Source organism: Lottia gigantea, assembly GCF_000327385.1.
Source record: "Lottia gigantea unplaced genomic scaffold LOTGIsca_1, whole genome shotgun sequence".
NCBI classification, from domain to species: Eukaryota; Metazoa; Mollusca; class Gastropoda; family Lottiidae; genus Lottia; species Lottia gigantea.
In genome coordinates this window covers 3,237,663-3,261,779 of record NW_008706746.1, presented here as the reverse complement: position 1 = coordinate 3,261,779, position 24,117 = coordinate 3,237,663, and the positions used below count along the sequence as shown (strand labels likewise).

General features: G+C 33.2%; 2 protein-coding genes across 2 annotated transcripts; one reads left to right on the top strand and one right to left on the bottom strand.

Moving 5' to 3' along the window:
- Positions 1 to 390: 390 nt before the first annotated feature.
- Positions 391 to 17,547, top strand: LOTGIDRAFT_152088 (hypothetical protein; the record flags this gene model as incomplete). The annotated part of the gene is made up of 17 exons (XM_009045559.1): positions 391 to 429; positions 8,802 to 8,867; positions 9,360 to 9,524; positions 10,132 to 10,359; positions 10,639 to 10,770; positions 11,051 to 11,242; positions 11,606 to 11,732; positions 11,938 to 11,967; positions 12,333 to 12,387; positions 12,655 to 12,785; positions 14,318 to 14,479; positions 14,803 to 14,932; positions 15,191 to 15,395; positions 15,586 to 16,425; positions 16,595 to 16,777; positions 16,979 to 17,126; positions 17,429 to 17,547. 17 exons carry the CDS (start codon positions 391 to 393, stop codon positions 17,545 to 17,547), a joined length of 2,952 nt encoding a protein of 983 aa, XP_009043807.1.
- A 1,173-nt stretch (positions 17,548 to 18,720) lies between these two features.
- LOTGIDRAFT_152087 (hypothetical protein) lies at positions 18,721 to 21,717 on the bottom strand (the record flags this gene model as incomplete). Its single annotated transcript, XM_009045558.1, has 18 exons — positions 18,721 to 18,965; positions 19,193 to 19,375; positions 19,408 to 19,461; positions 19,494 to 19,547; positions 19,580 to 19,633; positions 19,666 to 19,719; positions 19,752 to 19,805; positions 19,850 to 19,891; positions 20,022 to 20,063; positions 20,107 to 20,148; positions 20,181 to 20,234; positions 20,359 to 20,412; positions 20,445 to 20,498; positions 20,543 to 20,584; positions 20,617 to 20,670; positions 20,703 to 20,756; positions 20,789 to 20,842; positions 21,426 to 21,717. The coding sequence occupies 18 exons, from the start codon at positions 21,715 to 21,717 to the stop codon at positions 18,721 to 18,723; spliced, it is 1,482 nt and encodes a 493-aa protein (XP_009043806.1).
- Between the last annotated feature and the right edge of the window lie 2,400 nt (positions 21,718 to 24,117).

Below are 24,117 nucleotides of genomic sequence, written 5' to 3'. Positions count from 1 at the left end.
CGTTTATCTCTTCTCTTGTATATATGTAGGAGTAATATTCCAAATCTGTCTTTTTATGTCTTTTTGTTTCTTCCAGAAAATCTTGGCCAGAGCTTAAACCTCAGATAACTAGTGCACCAGACTGGAAAAACTCTTTCAAATCCTTTAACATGCCAGATCAGTCCTTTGGTACTAAGTGCAGATTTTATATTTTAGTTCATTCTTGTAGATACACGTTTCCTTTTACCTTCTATTTTATAGTCTGTACTAAAATACCAGAGAAAAGTATGCAATGAAATGGACGAACATGTGACAACTTAAACCATGTCTGATATATTGTACTCCATGACTTGAGTTCTGTATTTTGAGGATATTTGAATTTTGAATTGTGATGATTCCATGGTTACCACAATGAGGACTGAAGGATTATCAGTATTTACACCAGTTCTGGTAAGTTCTCTTTTATCTTTTTACATCTTGGCAACTTTGGTTATGGACATAATTTTTAACTTATAAGTTGTGTGGAGTCTCTAGATGGGTGCCGAAATGACCAACCAAATCGTATAGTGAAAATAGGTGTCGCGGAAACATTCTTTAAGCGCTCCTTTTTCATCACTGTATATTGCAAAATAATACAAAATAGTGACTGCAACGGCCCCTAGTTAGAATTACGTTTTACTAGTTTAATCAAATGAATACAAAACCGCAAAGTGTCTCATATTTCTTAGAAATAACCCAGCTCACGTATTTCCATGCATTGATAAATTATCTTGAATTGGGTGATTATTTATTTAAAACTTGGCCCACTTCATTAATCCTTATAATAATACATATTTATTTTGATATGAAACATAGAATCATCTCATTGACCTTCTCAGTGCTTTATTGTGGTAGATTTGTAGTACACAGATTCTATATGGTTTTTCAGTTAAATTCAGCGACAAATAAATATTAAATGGAAGGACTGGGGTTAGGAGGAGGGGTCTTGTGCTATTATAAAGTAAGGAGAAAATGTTATGTTGCACATTGATCCAAACAAGGTTAAATAATAGTGGCTATATCTCAAAATGATTTGTGAAATGATTTGTGGAGCACACTGCCTAGGGTCTGCTCTGATGAAGATAAGAAGGTGTGATGAAATTTGTTGTGAAAAATACCTAGCATCACCTTAGTGTAAAAACAGACAATGTCGGGTACGGTACCTTTTTCGTGAAGGTAGTACTGTATAGGCAATTGTTAGTATGTAATTAATTAAAAGTTCAAAGGTATCCGTTTCAATTTAGATTAAATTTTTCAAAACTTACAAGCCTGCAAACCAGATTATAACATATAATTAATGAATTAATGAAACATTACATTTTTAGAAATTCTTCTTATCTCTGCTTGCAGTATTATTGATGCCATCAATAAAATCAAGTAGATGTCAAGGAATAATTTTATTTAATTTCTAATGAGAGAGGCCGAGAGAGCGAACTCATAGAACAGGAACTAGAAGAGTGACAACTCTGGAAGAAAAATCTCCAATGTCAATATAAGTGGTAGTTTGTAACTTCGAAGTTGCCTAAGAAGTTACTGATTGAAGTTAGTAAATGAAAGTAACCAAAGTCAAAGGTATAAGTTACCACCTTGTATTACACTGAGAACTATTGGTAAAGTACTATATAATATAATTAATAACAAATGACTTTGAAGAATAGATACCTCCTTTGTTCAGGGCTAACAGTTACAAAGTGACAGCCAATTAATAACTAAGTCCTTTCCACCTGTAATGGCTTTAAGGTACGTAGCTTAACAAGTTATGTTTAACGGAATGGTGACACTCGGGTGTCAAGGATATAACTTTTGATTTCCGTGTGAAATTGACGTTACATGATGTCATAAAAGCAACATATTGGGGAGATAAAGGTTGGGAGATTTGGGTTGTCGGTAGTTTCCAGAAACTTTCATATTCAGAAAAATACATTGCTAAATCAATCATCAAGACAAACGTATCAAACAACGTATCAGCGCGGATAAACTGTTAAAAAAAACAAATAATAAGGTGCAAAAGAACCGCTCTTAGCAACCCACCTGAGACTTTATAAGACTACATGTTGTGTACGAGTTCCACCTCATTATTTTATAACAGATTTTTATGAAAAAATACAAAAAGGTAGAAATTCTTTGATCATTTTTTCTTGCGAATTTTGGATGTTTATTAATCTTTAAAGTGAATGTTTTATGTAAATAGAATTAAAAGAATCGTTAAAACTTAAACGTATTCATGTTGAACACTTACCAACCCCGTAATCATGAAAACGTACAACCTACAAATTGTCTATTCAGCACAATTGGCAGGTTTGTTAAGCAAACAAAGGTGGGTCGTGTTTTTCATCGTAGACACTTTCACCTCCTCAATGAATCTTGGCGATAGTAGGAAGGACTTTAGGCGACTCAGTCCCGGGACCTAGCGGACAAGCAACGCCACCACAGACGTTTTCATACATCTGAAATGATAAAATGGCTAAATGGTGTTTTGCACTTATCATCAAGTTGCCATGACAGCTTTGTCCACCAACAACACTTAATCACAAGTTCCAACTCAACTTTTGGTAAAGACTTCGCAATCGAATGTTATGAATGTATGGTTGTGAAACTTGACGCTACGGCGTCTCTATGAGATATATGTGAAAGGGAGGGATTCTACTTGTTTTACGGCTTCTCAGACCAATGGTCATGCACACCCGGTGTCCAAACAAGTGATCTTTCACGACGTCGGCATCAGGTATCTAAGTATCTCGGAAAAGCCAAAGTAGAAGATTAAACCTACTTCACATGCTGATGATATGACTGGTTGAAATGCAGGTGGAGTCAATTTGTCTGATAATTGATTATGAAGAACGTATCAATTACACATTCCTGACCTTCACCAGGAAGTCTGAGAGGACCGGGTCTGATAGGGTTTCAAAAATAAACATCACATATGACTATTGTTACTAGAAATAAATACCTCACACCACATGCCATGTATCTTTATTTATTTAATTTTTTTTATTTTATATATTTTATTTATTTATTTATTATTTGGTCTGTTACTCTGACTTTATATACAGTTCAGCCATGCAGTTTTATTGGACAAAATACATATTCTAGTTTCGTTGTTTAAACTTTCGTAAAAAGAATGCTAACCTGGCAATATTGGTATTTTAAGGAAGCATTCATCAACACAATGGAACATCATTTGTTGCGATTTTGCACAACTTTTTGAAAGAAGACAACACCAAAAATCTTTTAAATACTTTATACAGACAATCTATTCTTTCTGGCATACCTTTGAATTTTGATAAATTCATTAAATTGCATATCAATATTTCATTGGACACTAAGAGAGAATTGATATATAAAGCTTCTCCTTCCCACCTAGCTATGTAACAATACTAACATAATACCATATCAGATGACATGATGATAATATTTCTATTAAGTTTATTGTCAATATTGGATACATCGTATAATCTACCACTTAGTCACATAATTCTGTTGACCAACATCATTACACAAACAATCAAACGGACAAAACGCAGATTTATATAACACAAACCACCCAGAACCATCAAACTGACAAAACACAAATTTATATTACACAAACCACCCAGAACCATCAAACTGACAAAACACAAATTTATATTACACAAATCACCCAGAACCATCAAACTGACAAAACACAAATTTATATTACACAAACCACCCAGAACCATCAAACTGACAAAACACAAATTTATATTACACAAACCACCCACAACCATCAAACTGACAAAACACAAATTTATATTACACAAACCACCCAGAACCATCAAACTGACATAACACAAATTTATATTACACAAACCACCCAGAACCATCAAACTCACAAAACGCAGATTTATATTACACAAACCACCCAGAACCATCAAACTGACAAAACGCAGATTTATATTACACAAACCACCCAGAACCATCAAACTGACAAAACACAAATTTATATTACACAAATCACCCAGAACCATCAAACTGACAAAACACAAATTTATATTACACAAACCACCCAGAACTATCAAGATGACTAAACAAAACAATTTACACAAGCTATCTAGAACCATTTAGCAGAAAAACAAAAATTGATATTAACAAGCTACCATTTAGCTGAGATAACGAAACGCATTACAAAAACAACCCAGAGCCATCTAGCTTACCACACACGAATGTATATAACACAAAGTCATGCTACCCATGTTACACATGCTACCCTAGCTGATAACTAGCAGATAATAAAAGACATCACAAAAACACTCTCGCCATCTAGTTTAGATAATAAAATACATTACACAAGCCAGACAGGGCCATCAAGCTTAAATTACGTATGGATAGGACTTAATTAAAGAATAATTTAACTTTAGAACATACTAGGACTAACAAAAACAAACAGGATCCAAACAGCTGTACACAAACCAATACTGTATAAACCAGACAGAACCATTCAATTTAGACTTCACAAGTTATAAAAAATTAATATTCAGATCCTAAAGTTACTGATCCTCATCCATTTCTTTATGACATGTTATTTCAAAGTACGCTCAATCTGTATTAATCGTAATTAATAAATTTAACACAACTGAAAGTCAAGTTTCAAGGTCTTGAAATAGATTAAGCATTAAATAAATCCTAGACAAGAATCATTAAACAAGAGAAGATATAGGAGATATTTACAATATAAAATCATTATAAATTCTATCAACTATTTCACTGATAACAACTCAACTATTTATTACTATTGAACATTCATAGAATTACCCTTATCACTTCTTATACATTTTATTTTGTCTGCTTTTAAAGTTGCCTTTTCTTACATCTTTGATATTCCAGATTCATCCAGTGTTTAGGGCGCTGTAAATGAGTACAGGCAACTGATTGTCAACTATTTGATAGAACTCATTTTCAACTACATAATCACTTTTGAGAACAAAACCCCCGACATCAGATAAGCCTGCAATTAATAATCATAGTAAATAAGGCTAGGTTGGAGCACAAAGTAAAACCGTCGTATTTGACGTATCCGATTTTCTTTCATGGTGCGGTAAAGTGAATGTTTTCAGTATGATTCTGTATGAAAACCTGAAAACTGTAGACGTCTTCATCTAAATGCTTCATTGTATTTCATTGTCAATTGTTGACTTCAAACATTCAAGTAGTCGTATTTGGCCGTATTGTCTCTTTAAGCCTAAGTCAATACACCGACGCCATCGTTTCTTATTTTGGCTCACTTGTTATCTCAATTCAAACATTATACATTCTCAGATATTGAATGGTTTGATTAACGGGGCAAAAAAAAACTTCTCGACTCATAATATATAAAGTCACTGTATGAAATAATTACAAACTTTTTCAAGGTTTCATCTTGTCTTTGATCTTTGTACGGAGACATAGCAAATATGTGCTGAATTCATGGTAATCTGCTAAAATTGGGTTTTTGAGGTTGTTTTCATACAGAGGTTTATTCTTCAGATTCTGTTAACCTGTGTAAGACTAGCTGTGGAAGAATTAAATTTTTGAACAATCCCCGATAAAGAAAATGGGTATAAGAGTGAGGTGGCTTCACAATTTAGAACCTATTGATGATTGAGGCTATAATTTTTTGTCCGCCGCAAATTTGCCTCATTGTGACAGCCTAATAACACAATATTCATAATCAATTGGGCATTGTCTGAATCGAAATAGAAAATCCGTGGAATGAATCTTAAAAAACTACATTCAAACTTTTTGTGTCGGGGATAAAGAATAACTTCTAGGATTCTAATAAAGAATTTGTGTAAAATAATATAATACTGTCTGTAAACAATGTTTTTCTCTTAACAAATTTCCAGACAGGGATTAGCATTAGAAATAAGAATTCTTTTTAAACAACAAAGAAGAAACAGTTACCGATTTCACATCATAGATCTTATTTCCTATCTTTATCGAAATGAAAGCAGACGTGTTCCCTTAAGCAGTTCGAGCTTACATTTTTCAAACAATTGCACGTAAAGTAATCTTTCTTGTGGCAAGTTTCGGTCCTTTTTGTCAATACAGAAACTATTTGATCATAACAATTATACCTTTAAATCAAATCATTTATAGGTTGTATTGAAAGCTGAAATTGTCGTAATGTAATGTGCATTATCGTATAATTCTATATCATCTCGATTAGATCTGATATAACCAGCGTTTTGCCTGATAGAAGTTCAAACAATTTAGATTGTCTTGAAGTTAGATTTTCATTCTGACAGGTGATACGGGTGCCTATCCAACTTACGGGGTATGTTGTGTTCTCCAAATGACTTGGTGATATTTATGTTTAACTAGTTGTAATAAATCAATAAAGTTAATATCTTAACAGATAAAACTAACGATTACATAAAGTCTATATTAAAATCAAAATGATCATTTCTTTTCGTGATTTTCGTTTTACCTATAAAATCTCATATGTGCGCTTTCAGAATCATGAGATACAAGGCTTCATTTGCTTTGATAATTATGATACTCTTCAACACTGTCATTGATATTCCTTGAATGGTTTTCAGTAAAGGTGGTTCGATATAGATAATTTTGGAGAAGTCTTCAATTACTGATTTTATTCAAAAATTGTGTTATCTATAATTTTGATAGATGTTATGCAATGGGAGTTTACTGTTGAGAAAATAAGTTTTGCACATCCCTTCCTATTTAAAGCATAAAAACGGGCAGTCCATATTTTTTGTTCAGGTGGTAGTATGAGTAATGAACAAAAAAATAATGCGGTATATATACACTTTCAATATAATGCATTATGCCGGGAAAACTTTACTTGAACTAATTCCTTAAACGAGTGAGAATAAAATAAATCTATAAACGTTTTACCACTGAAAGGTCTTGACCCTTATTTCTAAATAAAAGTGCTTTATAAGTTGTTAGTTTGTTAGTTGATCTGTTAAATCTTAAGTCAACAAGAGAACCAAGAATTCTCCAACATCGTCCAGTATAGATCACATTTCTCTGTATTGAAAAGGATTAGATGACCATTGTGGGGTCAATTTCTTGACCTCTATCCAGGATTACTTTGTTTAATTAGGTCACGATTACGACTAATTAGGTCACATGCGAATTCAACGGAGGCATGAGAATCATAAAGAACTCAATTACAACATCATTATAAAAATCATTTGACTTGACTATAATTCAATTAAGTCGTTTAATGTGTAAATTCGGACAATACAGAGTTTCACAAATAGACAAGGCCAGTGACAATAAGGAACAATTGTTTTACAAAGATAAGAATAAAATATATGAAAGTAAAGTAGCTTAAATATTATCAAAATATCAACTGTTTAACGTAGACTACACAATAGTGTAGAGTTTGAGCGCGGACCTATGAGAGGCCCTCCATACTTATATAGTACACCGAAACGCACTCCAGATATGATAAAATATGATATCATAAAAGCATAACTCTTTGATATTCAGTTTCTGTGCTGTCGTTTGGGATGGTTGGGTGGGACAGTTCTGTATTACTCCGTTCTATTTCCCTGTCAGATTAAACAACATTCCTGCCTTCACATGATACATCATCTTTACAACCAAACACCTGTTTGTACTTTGAAATGGTCCGTTTATCTGCACCTGTCTTATTATCCTATATGCACTCCCCCCAAATAATATATAATCTATTTGAAACTAGATATGAACTGTTGTTAACCGAGTCTATCATATCAAATATAATCCAAAAATTTGAAATTTGGAGGAATGATACCTTGTATATGGACGTCAAACTTAAAGTTTGCATTAATAGAAACAATAATTATTATACACTACGCACGTACATAGAAAAAGCCATTGTTTTTTTTTTAATCAACGACAGTTTTTGGAGGTCAACAAGATGTGCTTACACAACCCAATTTACTCAAAATTTGACTATCTGATTGTGTAGAACCGGTTTAATATTATAAAACAGAATCAATTAATATCAATATCTCTAAACTGTCATGCTCGAAAGCTATTTATTCGAATAAGTGTCTGATAATCACTAATTACAACTTGTTTTGTTTCCGGTAGGTCATGGCATGTTGACACTGTATTCTTTGTTTTTAACATTTCATATGAAAGGTCACAATATCTGATAGATAGTGGTAAATAACATTTTACCTTCCTGTCTGATATATATCGCTAGACATGAACAGTAAAAACTACTAATTGTTCAAACTCAAACTTTAGAATAGCAAAAAATACTCAGACATACAATAAATTGAGAGGGATTGTAAAGATCATTACTCTTCCTTTTTATGTATATTCGGGACATTGATAGCATCGTTGTACACCATACCAATTTTCAGTAGGAAGTCTGTCGTCTAAAACCAATGACGTCGCTCTTGCAGTATTTTATTATAGTTGTCAAAATGTGATTTTATACATTAAGTAAATGCGCCTCTGTCAGATAAATATATTTCTGATCAAGGTACTTAAAGTTCTATTTCAGGGACTTCTCACTGTAGCTGAGTACAATAATCTTTATGGTTTTACTCGAGGGGTTAACACATTAAGTATATTTTCTCAGTAGCCTAGTGCACACAATCTGTTTATCTGTACGCATGACATCCGAATAAAATGTCCTCCAAAAATTCATTGCTACCATTGATAGGTCACGCGCTGTCGTAAACCAGCCTGTTTCATTGTCGTAAAATTGAATAAATTTGATATTTGAAGTGCTAGAGGTGAACTTGGTTTATTATTTTATGATTTTCTGAATTATTGGAAGAAGTGATAAATTAAACAATGTTGTGTTTATATTACCCTAGTCCTTGACCTCAGCACCGGAAACTGATAGGAAACAATCTGTCGCGTTTAGATTTCACAGTGTAAAGGTCCGTTGCTGATACCTTACCGCTGAATGCATGTAGTAAGATTATCGTTTCTTCAACACTTCCTAAACTATTAATATAACTATAATGTTTCCCTTTAGCTGGTAGACCTAATATTGGGCCAGAGATAATAAATATTCATGATGTGGCATGATTTTCAAATCGACCAATCCACAGGCTTGCACATATCCACTTTTAAGTTTTGTTTAATTATCACACTCAAGAAACTCGTGTATAATATGTGAGTTGCAGTGTTACCCCTCTCTTATGAAAAAATTCGATTTTTTGGTTAAAGTGAATTGCCGCTCCATCTATGATAAGGGGTCGTGGTTTGAACGACTATTTTTGCTTCTTTGAGATTCAATGTTTGGTGTATATAATTGGTATTTATTACATAAATGTTTTGATTTGAGTACTTTACCAACTGGGTATACTATGGCAAAGTAAAGACATTATGTAACTTGGGTAGTGACAATGATTTGTTTCTCGTTGTAGGTGGTGTTATTATTGGAGTTCATATTTTGCCAAGATTCTGAGACTAGATGGAGTGAATGTTCTCGATCATGTGATACTGGATTGACCAATAGAACAATACCATGTTTAAAAACTGACCAATCATGTAGCGGGATTAAATACCAATTTAAGTTGTGTAATAGACAGGTAAGTCTCATGTTCACAACATCAAGATATTACTGCGACTAATACAATGACATCAATAGTCACATTTTCTTGGTATCACGTAAGTTTGATAATGCAGCGAATACAGCCCGGTCGAAGACCCAGGTTGGCTATAGTTTATAGCACACAGTCCAGACAAATCGCTGCATGTACAAACTTTCGTGACATGAAAGGCGGCTATTACAGTCGAGGTATTATACGAAATTCGTAATAGCTTTGCATTATGAAAATGGGTAAGAGCATGACGATGCGTTTTCTCCATTTGGCCCAGTGTTGGATATTATAAATAGAAACAGCTATGAGACAATCATTGCTATCAACACAACGGGGCATATGAAACGATGCAAAAGGTGACCAAATTACCATCTTTCAGTATTATTATTTTTTTGGATTACCAGCACGTGTTGCTTTCTACAATGAAGATTATGGAACTGATCAACTCGATGTTGCATTAAAGGAGTCTACAATTATAAATGTGGAGAAAGTTTCTTATTATGAACATTATTAGAAATACTACTTTATAGAAACCGAAAATGTAGCATCAGAATAAAAAGGCAACTTATCTGAAACAATCACTATATCATTTCAGCCTTGTTTAGACAATAGTATAGATTCTAGACATCAACAGTGTCAAAAATTTAATTCAAAACCATTCCATGGAGAGACACATCAATGGGTGCCATTATTAGATACAAATAGTCCCTGTGCTTTAATATGTCGGAGTGGTAATGTAACTGTTACATTCTCGGAGAAGGTTGAAAATGGTACCAAGTGTAGAGATAGAGGTGATGACGTCTGTATAGGTGGTACATGTATGGTAAGAAACCAACTCGCTTACCCCACATACCTGCAAAAGCAATAAATTTCACTTATTCCCATACCTATTCTAAATTGAACACGAACACAGACTGTACTGCATAGAATCACGAATGTTAGTCTCATCTGAATGATTCTTTCCTTGTCCAACCCTCCGACCGGCATCTTGAAAGAAGAAACCCTGATTGAAATTAGCACTACCTGATCAGATCCAAAATCTGTCGGTTAACATATGAGATAAACAACTTAACTGATTGTAATGAAATCTGTCTGTTTGCAGTCTGTAGGTTGTGATGATATAATAGGATCTGGGTTGTCTGTAGATAAATGTGGTGTTTGTGGTGGAACCGGAAGTTGCTCTAGTCAGTATTCCTGGCTGATATCCTGGTCGTCTTGCTCTGTATCTTGTGGTGTGAGTATTTTATCTAGTTCCATCTATGTAATAGAACTTTAAAAAGTTGAAAAATCTCAGTGATATCAAATTCATCACTTTGTATAAATCAAAGCACAATTTAAGCCTCTACTAGGCAGAATGTTCAATTTTGAAACTTTGCCTTTACTTCTTTATGTCATATAGGATTATTTGAAATCTGTTCCCTGTTTATGCAAAAAACAGTAAATATTGGAAATATTTGATAACTATACGAAGAACTGTGTGGTTAGTTACTATATGATGATATTGTATTGTTTAGACAGGATTACAGAGGTCGAAAAGCAGCTGTACAGACCACACAACCAATATGACGGTTTCAGACAAACATTGTCCTGTCGATGGTAAACTTAGTCAGATTGCTAGGGAATGTTATACAGATTGTACCAATGGCCTGGTACCAGTGTGTGAAGGCGGAAATTGTCAAGAATGGACTTTTAAAAATTGGTCACAGGTAAGTAAAAGAAAATCTTATCACAAGGTTAAAGTTGATTTACGGATTTGGCATACAAGACAAAAATTACTAATTTTAGATTAACCTCATTTGCGGATTAGGTTAAAATATCTGTTTCACTGATGTGCTTGCATCATTTAGAATACTGATTTGTAGTTGTCCTGAGGGGTACATCGTATATCCTGTAACTGTATGACAAGTCATATCTATTTGTTTCTTTGGTACATCGGTCTCATCGTTTTGTGGCATATCCCCGTTATAATACCATTCGTCTGAAGAATTGAGAATATTTCTGATAATTTAACACTGATTGGCCTTGGAAAATACTTCTCATATCTAACAACGATTAATTGGCATTTGCAGTGTTCAGTAACGTGTGGTAAAGGGTTTCAGTTTAGAGCTGTTTCATGTAAACATGGGCCATGTTCCGGTGAATCAAAACCAACCAATCGTCGAATCTGCTATACTGGAATAATTTGTGCACAGAAAGGTGGGAAAATGTTCTTTGGCTGCTTTCATCTGTTCTTGAGATAAACGATTCTATAACGCTCAACACTGCGTATGACCTTGAAGATCACATTGCATTATGAAGCATGCTTTTTTATATTTGATGACGTAATATCCATGAGATGTGCATTATACATAGTATTTTACAGTTCATAATTTGAGGCAATAAACTTTTCTCTTTTTTGTAGATGAAGATATGTTATATTATCCCAGTGATGGTAAGTAAGTTACAAGAGTTGACATCTGGCTACAGATCTTCATACATATGACTTATTATCATTTTATTAACATAATAATATTTGTCGCCTGGTAAATAATGCATGAGCAGTAATTAAACACATAACCACATAACTATATATATATAAAACTATCGGAACTATTGAGAACTGCAGTGTCTTGGCATCAACACTGAGAAAGACGGGGTCTTTGAAAATGTTTACGATGAGTTATAAAGACAAGATCTTTGAAAATGTTTACGATGAGTTATAAAGACAAGATCTTTGAAAATGTTTACGATGAGTTATAAAGACAAGATCTTTGAAAATTTTAATGATGATTTAAGACGAATGTGTTGTTGTTTCAGAAGCTATTCCCGATTATCCCACTGAGATGACTGGGGAAGTGGATGACAAACCAAGGTAAGAAAGAGATACCATTATGCCACATGTTCATCGCCTCTTTGCGAATAGTGTTAAACAAGTCAAAGCTCATCCGAAAAGTACTTGACAACGCTGACAAGGAAAGACAGCTGTCTGTGTTTTGTCCTGTGGTGTATTGTCTGTGATCAAAGTTGGAGTTTCTTCTACCTAACAAGCATGAAACTTCATGTCTTCCGACAGTAAAGATTCTAAGAAAAAGGTTCCGAAAGCATTCCACAATGGGATCTATATACTATTGTGTTTCAGATACATCACAGGAGAATGGAACACTTGTAGCGTTACATGTGGTGTTGGAATTAAAACCAGAACAGTGGAATGTCAGACAATTTTACCAGAAACCAAGAACCTTGAAGTTGTTAAAGATGAAGAATGTTACGGTAAGGCGAACCAGTGTATAACAGTCGGCGTCTGTATTGATCTATATTTGAGTTATTACGACTTCCATACTCAAACCAACCTAAAAGCAGTTTGTTTTTCAAAATTTCAAACCACATTCTATTATAGATTGATGTACAATGCGTGTTCATTAAATGATAAATTCTACAAATGAAAATGGAATACATGTACTGAAGTGCCCGAAATCTAGACGTAAAACTCTCTTGAGTAACCTTTTTATGATAAAAAAAAATCGCAGACAGAATAAATGAATATTCAGATGTGTGAATTCATGATAGGCCTATAGATGATGTTTCTTGCATACGTTAGCGCATACAGTTCAAAACAACGAAAACATAACAGAAGTATTTAAGATAAAATGATGAATTGAAAAAATAGGTTGTTGATATTTGAAAACAATATATACTTCATCATGAATTAGAAACATAAAAGTTCAAACTACTTTCGACGATATACCACCATCTTATCTTTCGTGAATGTTAAAGATTATTGTGTCGCAATTAACCAGTCTGAATATTTGAATGATACGGTATCATTTGCTTTAAAAAAAAAACTAGATTGATCTAGACACTGACCTGATGGACTCACTCCACTAATTCATTTGCCATCTCTTCCCATGTTAAAACACGAAATTCAACCTTCTATAACTTTTTCCAGAAATCTCGTTGAAAGCTTTCCAATATGTCGAATGAAAGCCTGACCAATTCTCAATGTCTCCTAAAAAAATTCATTATATGATGACCATGAAAATTTTGAGGTACTAAAATTGAAAGTAGACTACTACCGGTTATACTCATCCGCTAGAGTTTGGCACTTCACAAAACGACTATTTTTAGAATTAGTCTTCCGCCTTTAGGTCTCTCATCATCTCACCAAATCTGAAAGATAATGCAATTTCAGACATCAAATTCTAAATCTAGACCAAATTTTACCCAAAAATAGGCAGGCAAAAACCCCAAAAGGGAGAGAGAAAGAAGATTTCTAAAAATAGTCTGGACTACATTTGCATAAAATGTTTTAGTGGAGTGAGTCCTGATGTACCAATAAGAGCTTCGTTTATCTGCAACAGGCATAGACCGGAAATGACAAGTCTGCACTAAATAACGATTTTATGATTTAATGGCCATACGTGATTGACCTTGAACACGATTTCGAACCTGACTAATTCCAGCTAAATAAAACAGAATGCGTTAGAAACAGTACACTGTTAGTAATGTCATATTTTTATACAAGATAATATACGAGTACGTTTATGGAATGATCAATAAGCATCTATTTGCAGATGTCCTTTAAATTTTTAAAACAGCAATAAGTTTGCAATGTATCATTTTTTTTCGCACACGATATATTTGGATTTATTTTTAATCGCGAATGTCCTTTTATTTCCCCCATCGCCCTGAGTTTTAATTGAGAGTCATGTGTCTTTACTCGTTGACAGAATTGGTCTTTATAAACTATTATATAAAAGTCATTTCATGAATATTTCAAGTCAGTATGTTTCGGTGATTTTCAGAAGATGTAAGACCAAATGATCGAGAGGAATGTCAATTGGACAGATGTATAAATGAAAATATGACGACAACAGTCATAAACATTGAAACAACCACTGCAGCAAGCGAATCCTATTCTTGGAATATTGGTGGATATGGTGAATGTAGTAAGAGCTGTCTGGAAGGTTAGTTTCAGATATGGTGGCATTTTTTATTTTCCAGATTAGATTCTACTTCTAGTGGCCTGTACACCTGGGATTTCTACTGTTTAGAAACCAAATGTGATACATACAGATATCTACTGTGCGCCTTAGAGCATTTTAACTCATTGTTGAAATCTTCAGTCTAGTATGAATACATTATCATTATAATCGTCAAGAATGATAGGACTGTAAAAGTGAAAAGCAAACTACAGAATAAGCTTTGACATATAATTGTGACATTTCTGAAAAAAAAATTGGGTTTCGACATTACACCTTGATCTCTAAATGAATTGTTATGCTTGTAGGGGAGAGGCTTCCTTTCTTGGACTGCATCTACTCCATAACCAAACAAACAGTAGATAAAATACATTGTGAAGGATTAGTACCACCCGTGGTGAAACCAACTATTTGTAATGACCATGCATGTCCGCCAAGGTAAGAACATTATTATCATAGCTTATATGTCATTGACATGTAAAAAGATGTATCAATTGATGTTGATGCCTTTCAAAGGTGTTCCGTAGTTTTTATCTTGCATCGTATTTTTTTTTATTCACCCCAAAAAGCGTTTCTACAACCCACTGTCTGCTTGCATCTCATTTGATTGTTATCACAATTATTCCAAGGGAATTTCTAATACCAATCCATATAAAACCATCACTGAGTCTTGTAATTTTGTTATCTGCATTGTAGATGGGAAGTGGGTGATTATGGACCATGTACAGTTGAGTGTGGAGGTGGGGTACAAGAAAGGCCAGTAGAATGTATTGAAGAACGATCTTTAATTTCAAAAGTACCAGTTGAATCTCACAGATGTCCTGGAGCTATTCCCATGTCAAAACGTAATTGCAACACACAGTTTTGTCCAGCTAGATGGATGACTAGGGACTGGTCGAAGGTAATGTTGTAATGCCTTTATATCGAGATAAATTGGCAAAAATGGAGCCATTTAAATTTAATACGCGTGAAAAATACAAGATCACAGCTTATATTCTTTGTCTTTGTGCCTTTCACTTTCACTTTTGAATCAATTCATCTCAATTCCGACAAGTAGAGCCGAAAAGTACAATTTTTACAATTTCTTTCAGTGTTCAACCTCATGTGGTGTTGGTATCCAGAATCGTAGAGCTTTCTGTGTCAAGTCCCCAATAGTTGGTCGTCAGGTTACAGTATCAGATACAGAATGTATGGGTCCGAAACCAATCACATCCCGAGAGTGCCATCTTGGTAAATGTTTTGGAACAGAGGAACCTCCACCAATTATAAAATCTGAGAACTATACCTACGTTCAATTTAGGCGTTCTAAAAGGGTGAGGTTGATAGTTGGGGGCAAGGTTGTACTACTTCCGGGACAATCAACAGTTATTAAATGTCCCGTCAAACATTTTCAGCGGAAGTTGATTTTCTGGAGTAAAGGATATAAACTCATCCCTATGATGGCAGGTCGGATTCACACGACTTTTAGCGGAAATCTGAAATTAAGAAAAACTAAACCGGAAATAGATGCTGGTGTGTATACGTGTAGTGCTGGATTACAGAGTGCTTCAGTTACCATCGTGTTTCAAAGCAAAAGAGACGCTTTTAAAAAAGCGCGCGAAATGAAGAAAATACTAAGGGAAGCTAACAAAAAGAGTAATTTAGTGTTGCCAATAAACGATGAGGCAGCCGGAGGTCAAGCCGCTCAAGATCCTAGATACAACGCCACAAAGCAGTTGATCTTCACTTCCGGTTCATGGTCGCCGTGTTCACAAACTTGTGGCTCCGGTCAGCAAACCCGTGAAGTAAAATGCACTCGAATTACACACAAATACATGAAAATGCTAAGCGACAGAGAATGCAAGAGGTGGGGTTTGACGAAACCAATTTCAATACAGAAATGTTTAGTTCGAGAAGATTGTCCTTCTTGGGAAATTGGAGAGTGGTCAAAGGTTGGTAACTTTGTCTTGATCCAAACTACAAATAATTGTTCTTATCTCCCTTAAAATGAATTTCGTTGTTATATTCTTCGGAATATGAAATGCAAATGACAATGTATTTCTTTCATATTCTTTTGGTGAACTGATATAATTCAAGATGAGTTCTGTTTTCTACTTGCAGTGTAATAAAAAGCAGTGTGTTCGAGATGGTTACGGTCAGAAGAAAAGACCTTTACATTGTATTCATTCAAATGGAACCAGGGCACCTCTTGATGTTTGTGCGGCTCTAGAGCGTCCACAGCATAAAGAAGAGTGTCGTAGTTTTGATTGTTATAGTGTATGGAGAACAACGAAATGGACTGAGGTATTTGTTTCCACATTGCAGAAAATTGACTTTTTAAAATATAGGATTGATTTGAATCAATCAGTTGAGATTTGCAGAGACGAATTTACATCGAAATGGAAACCCATTTACACGCTTTTTACATATTAATTGGCCGTGTTGTGATGTTTAGGGACTTGTGTACATTGTGTACATTGATTTAATCTGTTTTTTGAATTACAGTGTTTACCGCGATGTGCAAAGAAAGGGTATAAAAGTCGTATATTGACATGTATCTGGAAGAGATCTAAACTACCAGCATGGTCAGCATGCAAAGGTAAACCAAGACCTATAACAAGAAAGACCTGTTCACCGAGACCTTGTGTAGAAGGTAAGTACAATGGAAGGTTGCCACAATGACTTTAAAATAGCGGTTGGAATTTCGCCAATACATGTTTATGATCGTCTATATGAGGTGTTGCCATACCCAAGAATTTGATTGCTTGATTGGCTTACAATTTTTCTTTAACTTTGAACTGTTTCTAATTGTAAATTCAGGATCACATTCACATCGTCTCATGAAAGATTTCAAAACCTAAGTTCTTGGGATCTGGTGTGAGATGGATATTGTGACATTGATTCCATAATCGTATTGTCTGTTTCCATAATCTAAGTTCTGATTTTTCGTTTCAGAATGCGCAGACAAATCTCGATACTGTAATTTAGTGGGAATGTTAAAAATGTGTCGATATTCGAACTTCCGATTTAATTGCTGTGCTACTTGTAAAGCTTATCTACAACGTAATTCGTGAAGTTTATATTGATGTGATCATCTTTAAAGTGGATGAAGACTACCGACTCTTTTTACGACGTACGAGTGGGGCCTTATTTAGGGATAGTAAATATGCCTTTGTCCCTTCCACCGTTTGTCGATAAATCAATTTCATGGGTGTCATGATTGTGTTGTGAACGCTTCGAAAAAGATGACCATACTTTGTGTATTGTTTATAACACAGAGGGGTGGATAAATGAGCATGTGAGAGAATTTTAACTCGAAATAAATGCCCATCCAGTGTATGGTACAAAATGGTTAGCATTTCGGTAGCAATTTGTTCAAAAGCTAGCGCACTATATTTTAAGAATTCGTGACGCAACTTTCGCAGAAAACCAGTCTCTTTCAGTCATCTAATACAATACTGATACAATCATATAGTCCACCACATTTGTTTGCAATCTATTTATGTATATATATTCAAATACAATGTATGTCTATATAACTACCTTGTGGTATTATAAAGAAATGTATGCTGTACAAACTCTTAAACCTACATAGGCTTTATAATTATAAAATCTGTTTAAATAAGTAGAATAAATAAACCAAGTACTAACAATCCTAATAGCAACTAAAAACCAGAAATCAAGAACAACATATTGATTGAGCTTTTCACAGGATATCAATCATACATTAATATGGTGATATGGAATACGTTTTCAATCGATTATCATAAGAATGCTATTTTAGTCGTATGAACTTTTACTTCCAGAAAGAATAAAAACACATTGGTATAAATATAAAGCATATTCAAATATAATTATACCGGGTGTACTAATTTCGTGTTGAATGAATTCCATTGGTCAAAAAATGGCAAACTCGTCCCTATAATCCGAATTTGAAGACTATTGGCGAATTAACCCATATTCATTTTTCAGCTGATTTGAACATACTCTGGTGGATGGTGAACTGCTCTCAACTTTGCATATTGGAAATCGTGATGTCAGTCAAATAAATTGAAATGAAGTTTTGCATCCTACTTTTCTGTAATTCATTTGGCTAATGTAGACTAGCAACACAAACAGTGCACACCGGAGAATAGGATAATCTTCTCTCTTTCGATTTGAAACTATCGTAATATAATATATATTGATATGATTTATATAAGAACATCCATCCAAGTTTATACAGTATTGTTATTTGTTATATTTTTTTAAGTATTATAGGCTATTCTTGTAGGAACCTCACAAATAAAACTGTACCTGTAACTATTACATTCTGTATCATCAAATCCGGTTGGTGTATCATATCTATAAATCAAGCAATGCTGAACATTATCAAAGTTGTTTGGTTGATTTAAATTAAATTTTGATCTATCTATAGGTATACCATTAAACCAGTTCCATACATTTTCTTCCGCTATATCTGTTGCTCCCAGGAACAATTTTTTGCGTGAATCTGAAAGTAAAGAGAAAGATTCTGGTTCCTCACTCGATTTCGGCTTAATAATTTTTCAAAATTAAGATTTACTGTTTGAGAGAATGGTAATATAGGTCTATAGGTATATAATGAGCTGTGGGCATCCTTTTTTATGATTATCTTATTGAAGGCGACATCATCAAACTTTGCATTCTACCAACCATGAAACTTTTATGAATATTATATCCAACATTATATTTTGTTACCTGTGTTGGATGCATATTCATGAAGAAGATTTGTTTTTTCCGGGGTATCAACTGACATTAAAATACCATTCTCTGTTTGACACTGATCTCGTGCCTCTAGCCACGTAATTTCGGTTGAATTATATTTACTACATATTTTACTGATAGGATCTTCACTATATCCAAGATGTATAGGACATTCAGCTGAAATAATACAAGTATTGAATTATATTTACTATATATTTTACTGGTAGGATCTTCACTATATCCATGATGTATAGGACATTCAGCTGAAATAATACAAGTAATGAAAAATATTTACTATATATTTTACTGATAGGATCTTCACTGTATCCAAGATGTATAGGACATTCAGCTGAAATATTACAACTATTGAATTATATTTACTATATATTTTACTGGTAGGATCTTCACTATATCCAAAATGTATAGGACATTCAGCTGAAATAATACAACTATTGAATTATATTTACTATATATTTTACTGGTAGAATCGTCACTGTATCCAAAATGTATAGGACATTCAGCTGAAATAATACAAGTATTGAATTATATTTACTACATATTTTACTGATAGGATCTTCACTGTATCCAAGATGTATAGGACATTCAGCTGAAATAATACAAGTAATGAATTATATTAACTATATATTTTACTAGTAGGATCATCACTGTATCCAAGATGTATAAGACATTCAGCTGAAATAATACAAGTAATGAATTATATTTACTATATATTTTACTAGTAGGATCTTGACTGTATCCAAGATGTATAGGACATTCAGCCGAAATAATACAATTAATGAATTATATTAACTATATATTTTACTAGTAGGATCTTCACTGTATCCAAAATGTATAGGACATTCAGCTGAAATAATACAATTAATGAATTATATTACTATATATTTTACTGGTAGGATCATCACTGTATCCAAGATGTATAGGACATTCAGCTGAAATAATACAACTATTGAACTATATTTACTATATATTTTACTGGTAGGATCATCACTGTATCCAAGATGTATAAGACATTCAGCTGAAATAATAATTATACAAGTAATGAAAAATATTTACTATATATTTTACTGGTAGGATCCTCACTGTATCTGAAATGTATAGGACATTCAGCTGAAATAATACAAGTATTGAATTATATTTACTATATATTTTACTGGTAGAATCTTCACTGTATCCAAGATGTATATGACATTCAGCTGAAATAATACAAGTAATGAATTATATTTACTATATATTTTACTGGTAGGATCTTCAATATATCTAAGATGTATAGGACATTCAGCTGAAATAATACAAGTATTGAATTATATTTACGATATATTTTACTAGTAGGATTCTCACTGTATCCAAGATGTATAGGACATTCAGCTGAAATAATACAAGTATTGAATTATATTTACTATATATTTTACTAGTAGGATTCTCACTGTATCCAAGATGTATAGGACATTCAGCTGAAATAATACAAGTATTGAATTATATTTACTATATATTTTACTAGTAGGATTCTCACTGTATCCAAGATGTATAGGACATTCAGCTGAAATAATACAAGTATTGAATTATATTTACTATATATTTTACTAGTAGGATTCTCACTGTATCCAAGATGTATAGGACATTCAGCTGAAATAATACAAGTAATGAATTATATTTACTATAAGATTATAGTTGCATAGAAAGTGTTTTATCGTATATTTGAAAGTAAGAAAATGTGATTTAAAAAGTTCCTATTTTGTTTGTTAACTGGAAAAGCAAGCTTTTAGTATATCTCGAAATGTTTATAACAGAAATAAATCAGATGAGAACCGGAGATCGTATCAAAAATCCTGTAATAAGAACAATACAATTTGTTTAAAAGCATCAATGTTAGCAAATCACAAACCAAACCAGTTCTGATCTTTCTTTCGATCATTTTATGCCATGAGTGCTTGTGATATTTTCAAGAGTGGCTATGTGAAAATATCACAACCAGAAAGCATAAAATCCATACCCACTCGTAGCCATAAGATAACCTCTATATATTCATTATTCTATTTTATACAAATAGATCAGTATTTTGTAAATAATGTATTAGAAACGTTTTTTGTATTTACTTTTTGTCAATGCTATAACATTATGTTTTGCAAGTGCCAATGCAATAAACGCATCTGACCTAATCTAATATTGAACATTAATATTTAGATATTCTGGTATGATCACCACTTACCTTCTAGCTGCCAGTAATATATCATATCTGTATTGACTGTTCCTGGTAATCCAGCATAAACTCTACCATCATATAAATAACAATCCATTTTACTGGTGTCAATACCAACTGATTTACATAAAACATCGTCTCTGCAATATTCCGCACATTTCTGTTCCGAATTTACCTTTGATAAATGCTCAATATAACTGTTTATTAATTTTTCTGTGTATTGGATTTTCATAAATATTAATTCACATACTTGACCACTCCCTATTCCCATAAATATAAAAAATAAAACAAGCAATTGCATGCTGTGTACAGCACTAGTCCAACACTACGGAAATTCTTCACTTATTCTCATCTGATATACATTTATCTGTATTTTTTTCGAATGGAGTTTTAAACCATAAACTCTGACTAATGGCCTAGGCCTATATACTATATAAATCAATATATTGTAGCGACTTTGATAAACAATATAAACAATCAAAGTCAGAATGTGAACTGCTGAGGTATAACATCATAATGATGTCATTAATCCAATATACAAATCAATTGATTAAATTAAAGAAGGAAATGTTGCAAGATAATTTTTTATTTCCTGCAGTCTCCTATACTATAATTTTCAATACATGCAGTTAAGTTTCCATTACCGGAGACGGAAAATCAAGGGGCGCCCAATTGTTGCAGGGGGCGCAACAGCCCTTTTTTAACACTTGTAAGGAAAGGTCCGCTATTTTCATAGCAGTGCCCCTCTCTTATTATGTTTTAGATATTCAAAATGTTATAAAAACAATGTTGAATAATAATTTTCTTTTCCGTCTTCAAAATGTGAACAGATTTTATTGGCGGTCGGTGCGACTCAACTTAATAGCGTATTTCGGAAACCAAATTCATTTTAAGGTGGCAATTACCATACATAGGTGACTCGAGTCTCAAACTAGGTTTTGATTTCGTTTTTGTCCTAGTATAACCAGGAATGTTAATTTCCTTGTTGTTATAACCATCATGAATGTCATTATAAACTTGACAATTTAAGTTTAGTTTCTAGAAGGTTACTAGAAGCAGTATTCGAAAAAGGCGTCGTTTATCGTCTCTTTAATATTCGCACGCATGCAGGTGAAGGCCACATGCATTTTATCTGACGCTCACGCTTATAGTTAAAAGTTGCTTTTCGAGTTTTGCATTATTGACTACATTTGTTTAAATGGTTTTTTTTTATATCGGTTAGTACAAAAAGAACAAAATGATTTCTGCCCCTTTAGCCAATTTGGAGCCACCAGATCACTGCTTCGATTGAGGTCTTGTTTGGATTCGTACCCTCGATTTATCGGTATGCTAAAACTACGCTTCTATCATAAATCATATATAAAACTAAAAATGAAACTTTTGTTTAAAAACTTGCCTACGGGAATTTTTTCAAGAAAAATTACTTAAAATATTTATATAGCAAACACAGACGAACAATTTCAATGGAAATACATTAATGGCTAATAGGGAACAGATTGATTGTTTAAATGCGTATTAAATAAGTATTTAGAATAGGTCACTGTAAAATAGTGGTGTGATAACTTACAAAGGAATCCCACTATAATCCAATTAATCCATAAAACTAAGTAATAAATCTTCTACAAATATTAAAGCTGTTATAATATTTCTATATCGCTCTACAATTGATGTATTGGGCATTATTTTAACAGTGGTATTTCTATATCGCTCTAAAATTGATGTATTGGGCATTATTTTAACAGTGGTATTTCTATATCGCTCTAAAATTGATGTATTGGGCATTATTGTAACAGTGGTATTACTATATCGCCCTAAAATTGATGTATTGGGCATTATTTTAACAGTGGTATTTCTATATCGCTCTACAATTGATGTATTGGGCATTATTTTAACAGTGGTATTTCTATATCGCTCTACAATTGATGTATTGGGCATTATTTTAACAGTGATATTTCTATATCGCTCTAAAATTGATGTATTGGGCATTATTTTAACAGTGGTATTTCTATAACGCTCTAAAATTGATGTATTGGGCATTATTTTAACAGTAGTATTTCTTTATCGCTCTAAAATTGATGTATTGGGCATTATTTTAACAGTGGTATTTCTATATCGCTCTAAATTGATGTATTGAGCACTATTTTAACAGTAGTATTTCTTTATCGCTCTAAAATTGATGTGTTGGGCATTATTTTAACAGAGGTATTTCTATATCCTCTACAATAATTGATGTATCGAGCACTATTTTAACGGGGATATTTCTATATCGCTCTACAATTGATGTATTGAGCACTATTTAAACGGGGATATTTCTATATCGCTCTACAATTGATGTATTGAGCATTTATAAACAGTGATATTTCTATATAGCTCTACAATTGATGTATTGGGCATTATTTTAACAGTGGTATTTCTATATCGCTCTACAATTGATGTATTGGGCATTATTTTAACAGTGATATTTCTATATAGCTCTACAATTGATGTATTGGGCATTATTTTAACAGTGATATTTCTATATCGCTCTAAAATTGATGTATTGGGCATTATTTTAACAGTGGTATTTCTATATCGCCCTAAAATTGATGTATTGGGCATTATTTTAACAGTGATATTTCTATATCGCTCTAAAATTGATGTATTGGGCATTATTTTAACAGTGGTATTTCTATATCGCTCTAAAATTGATGTATTGGGCATT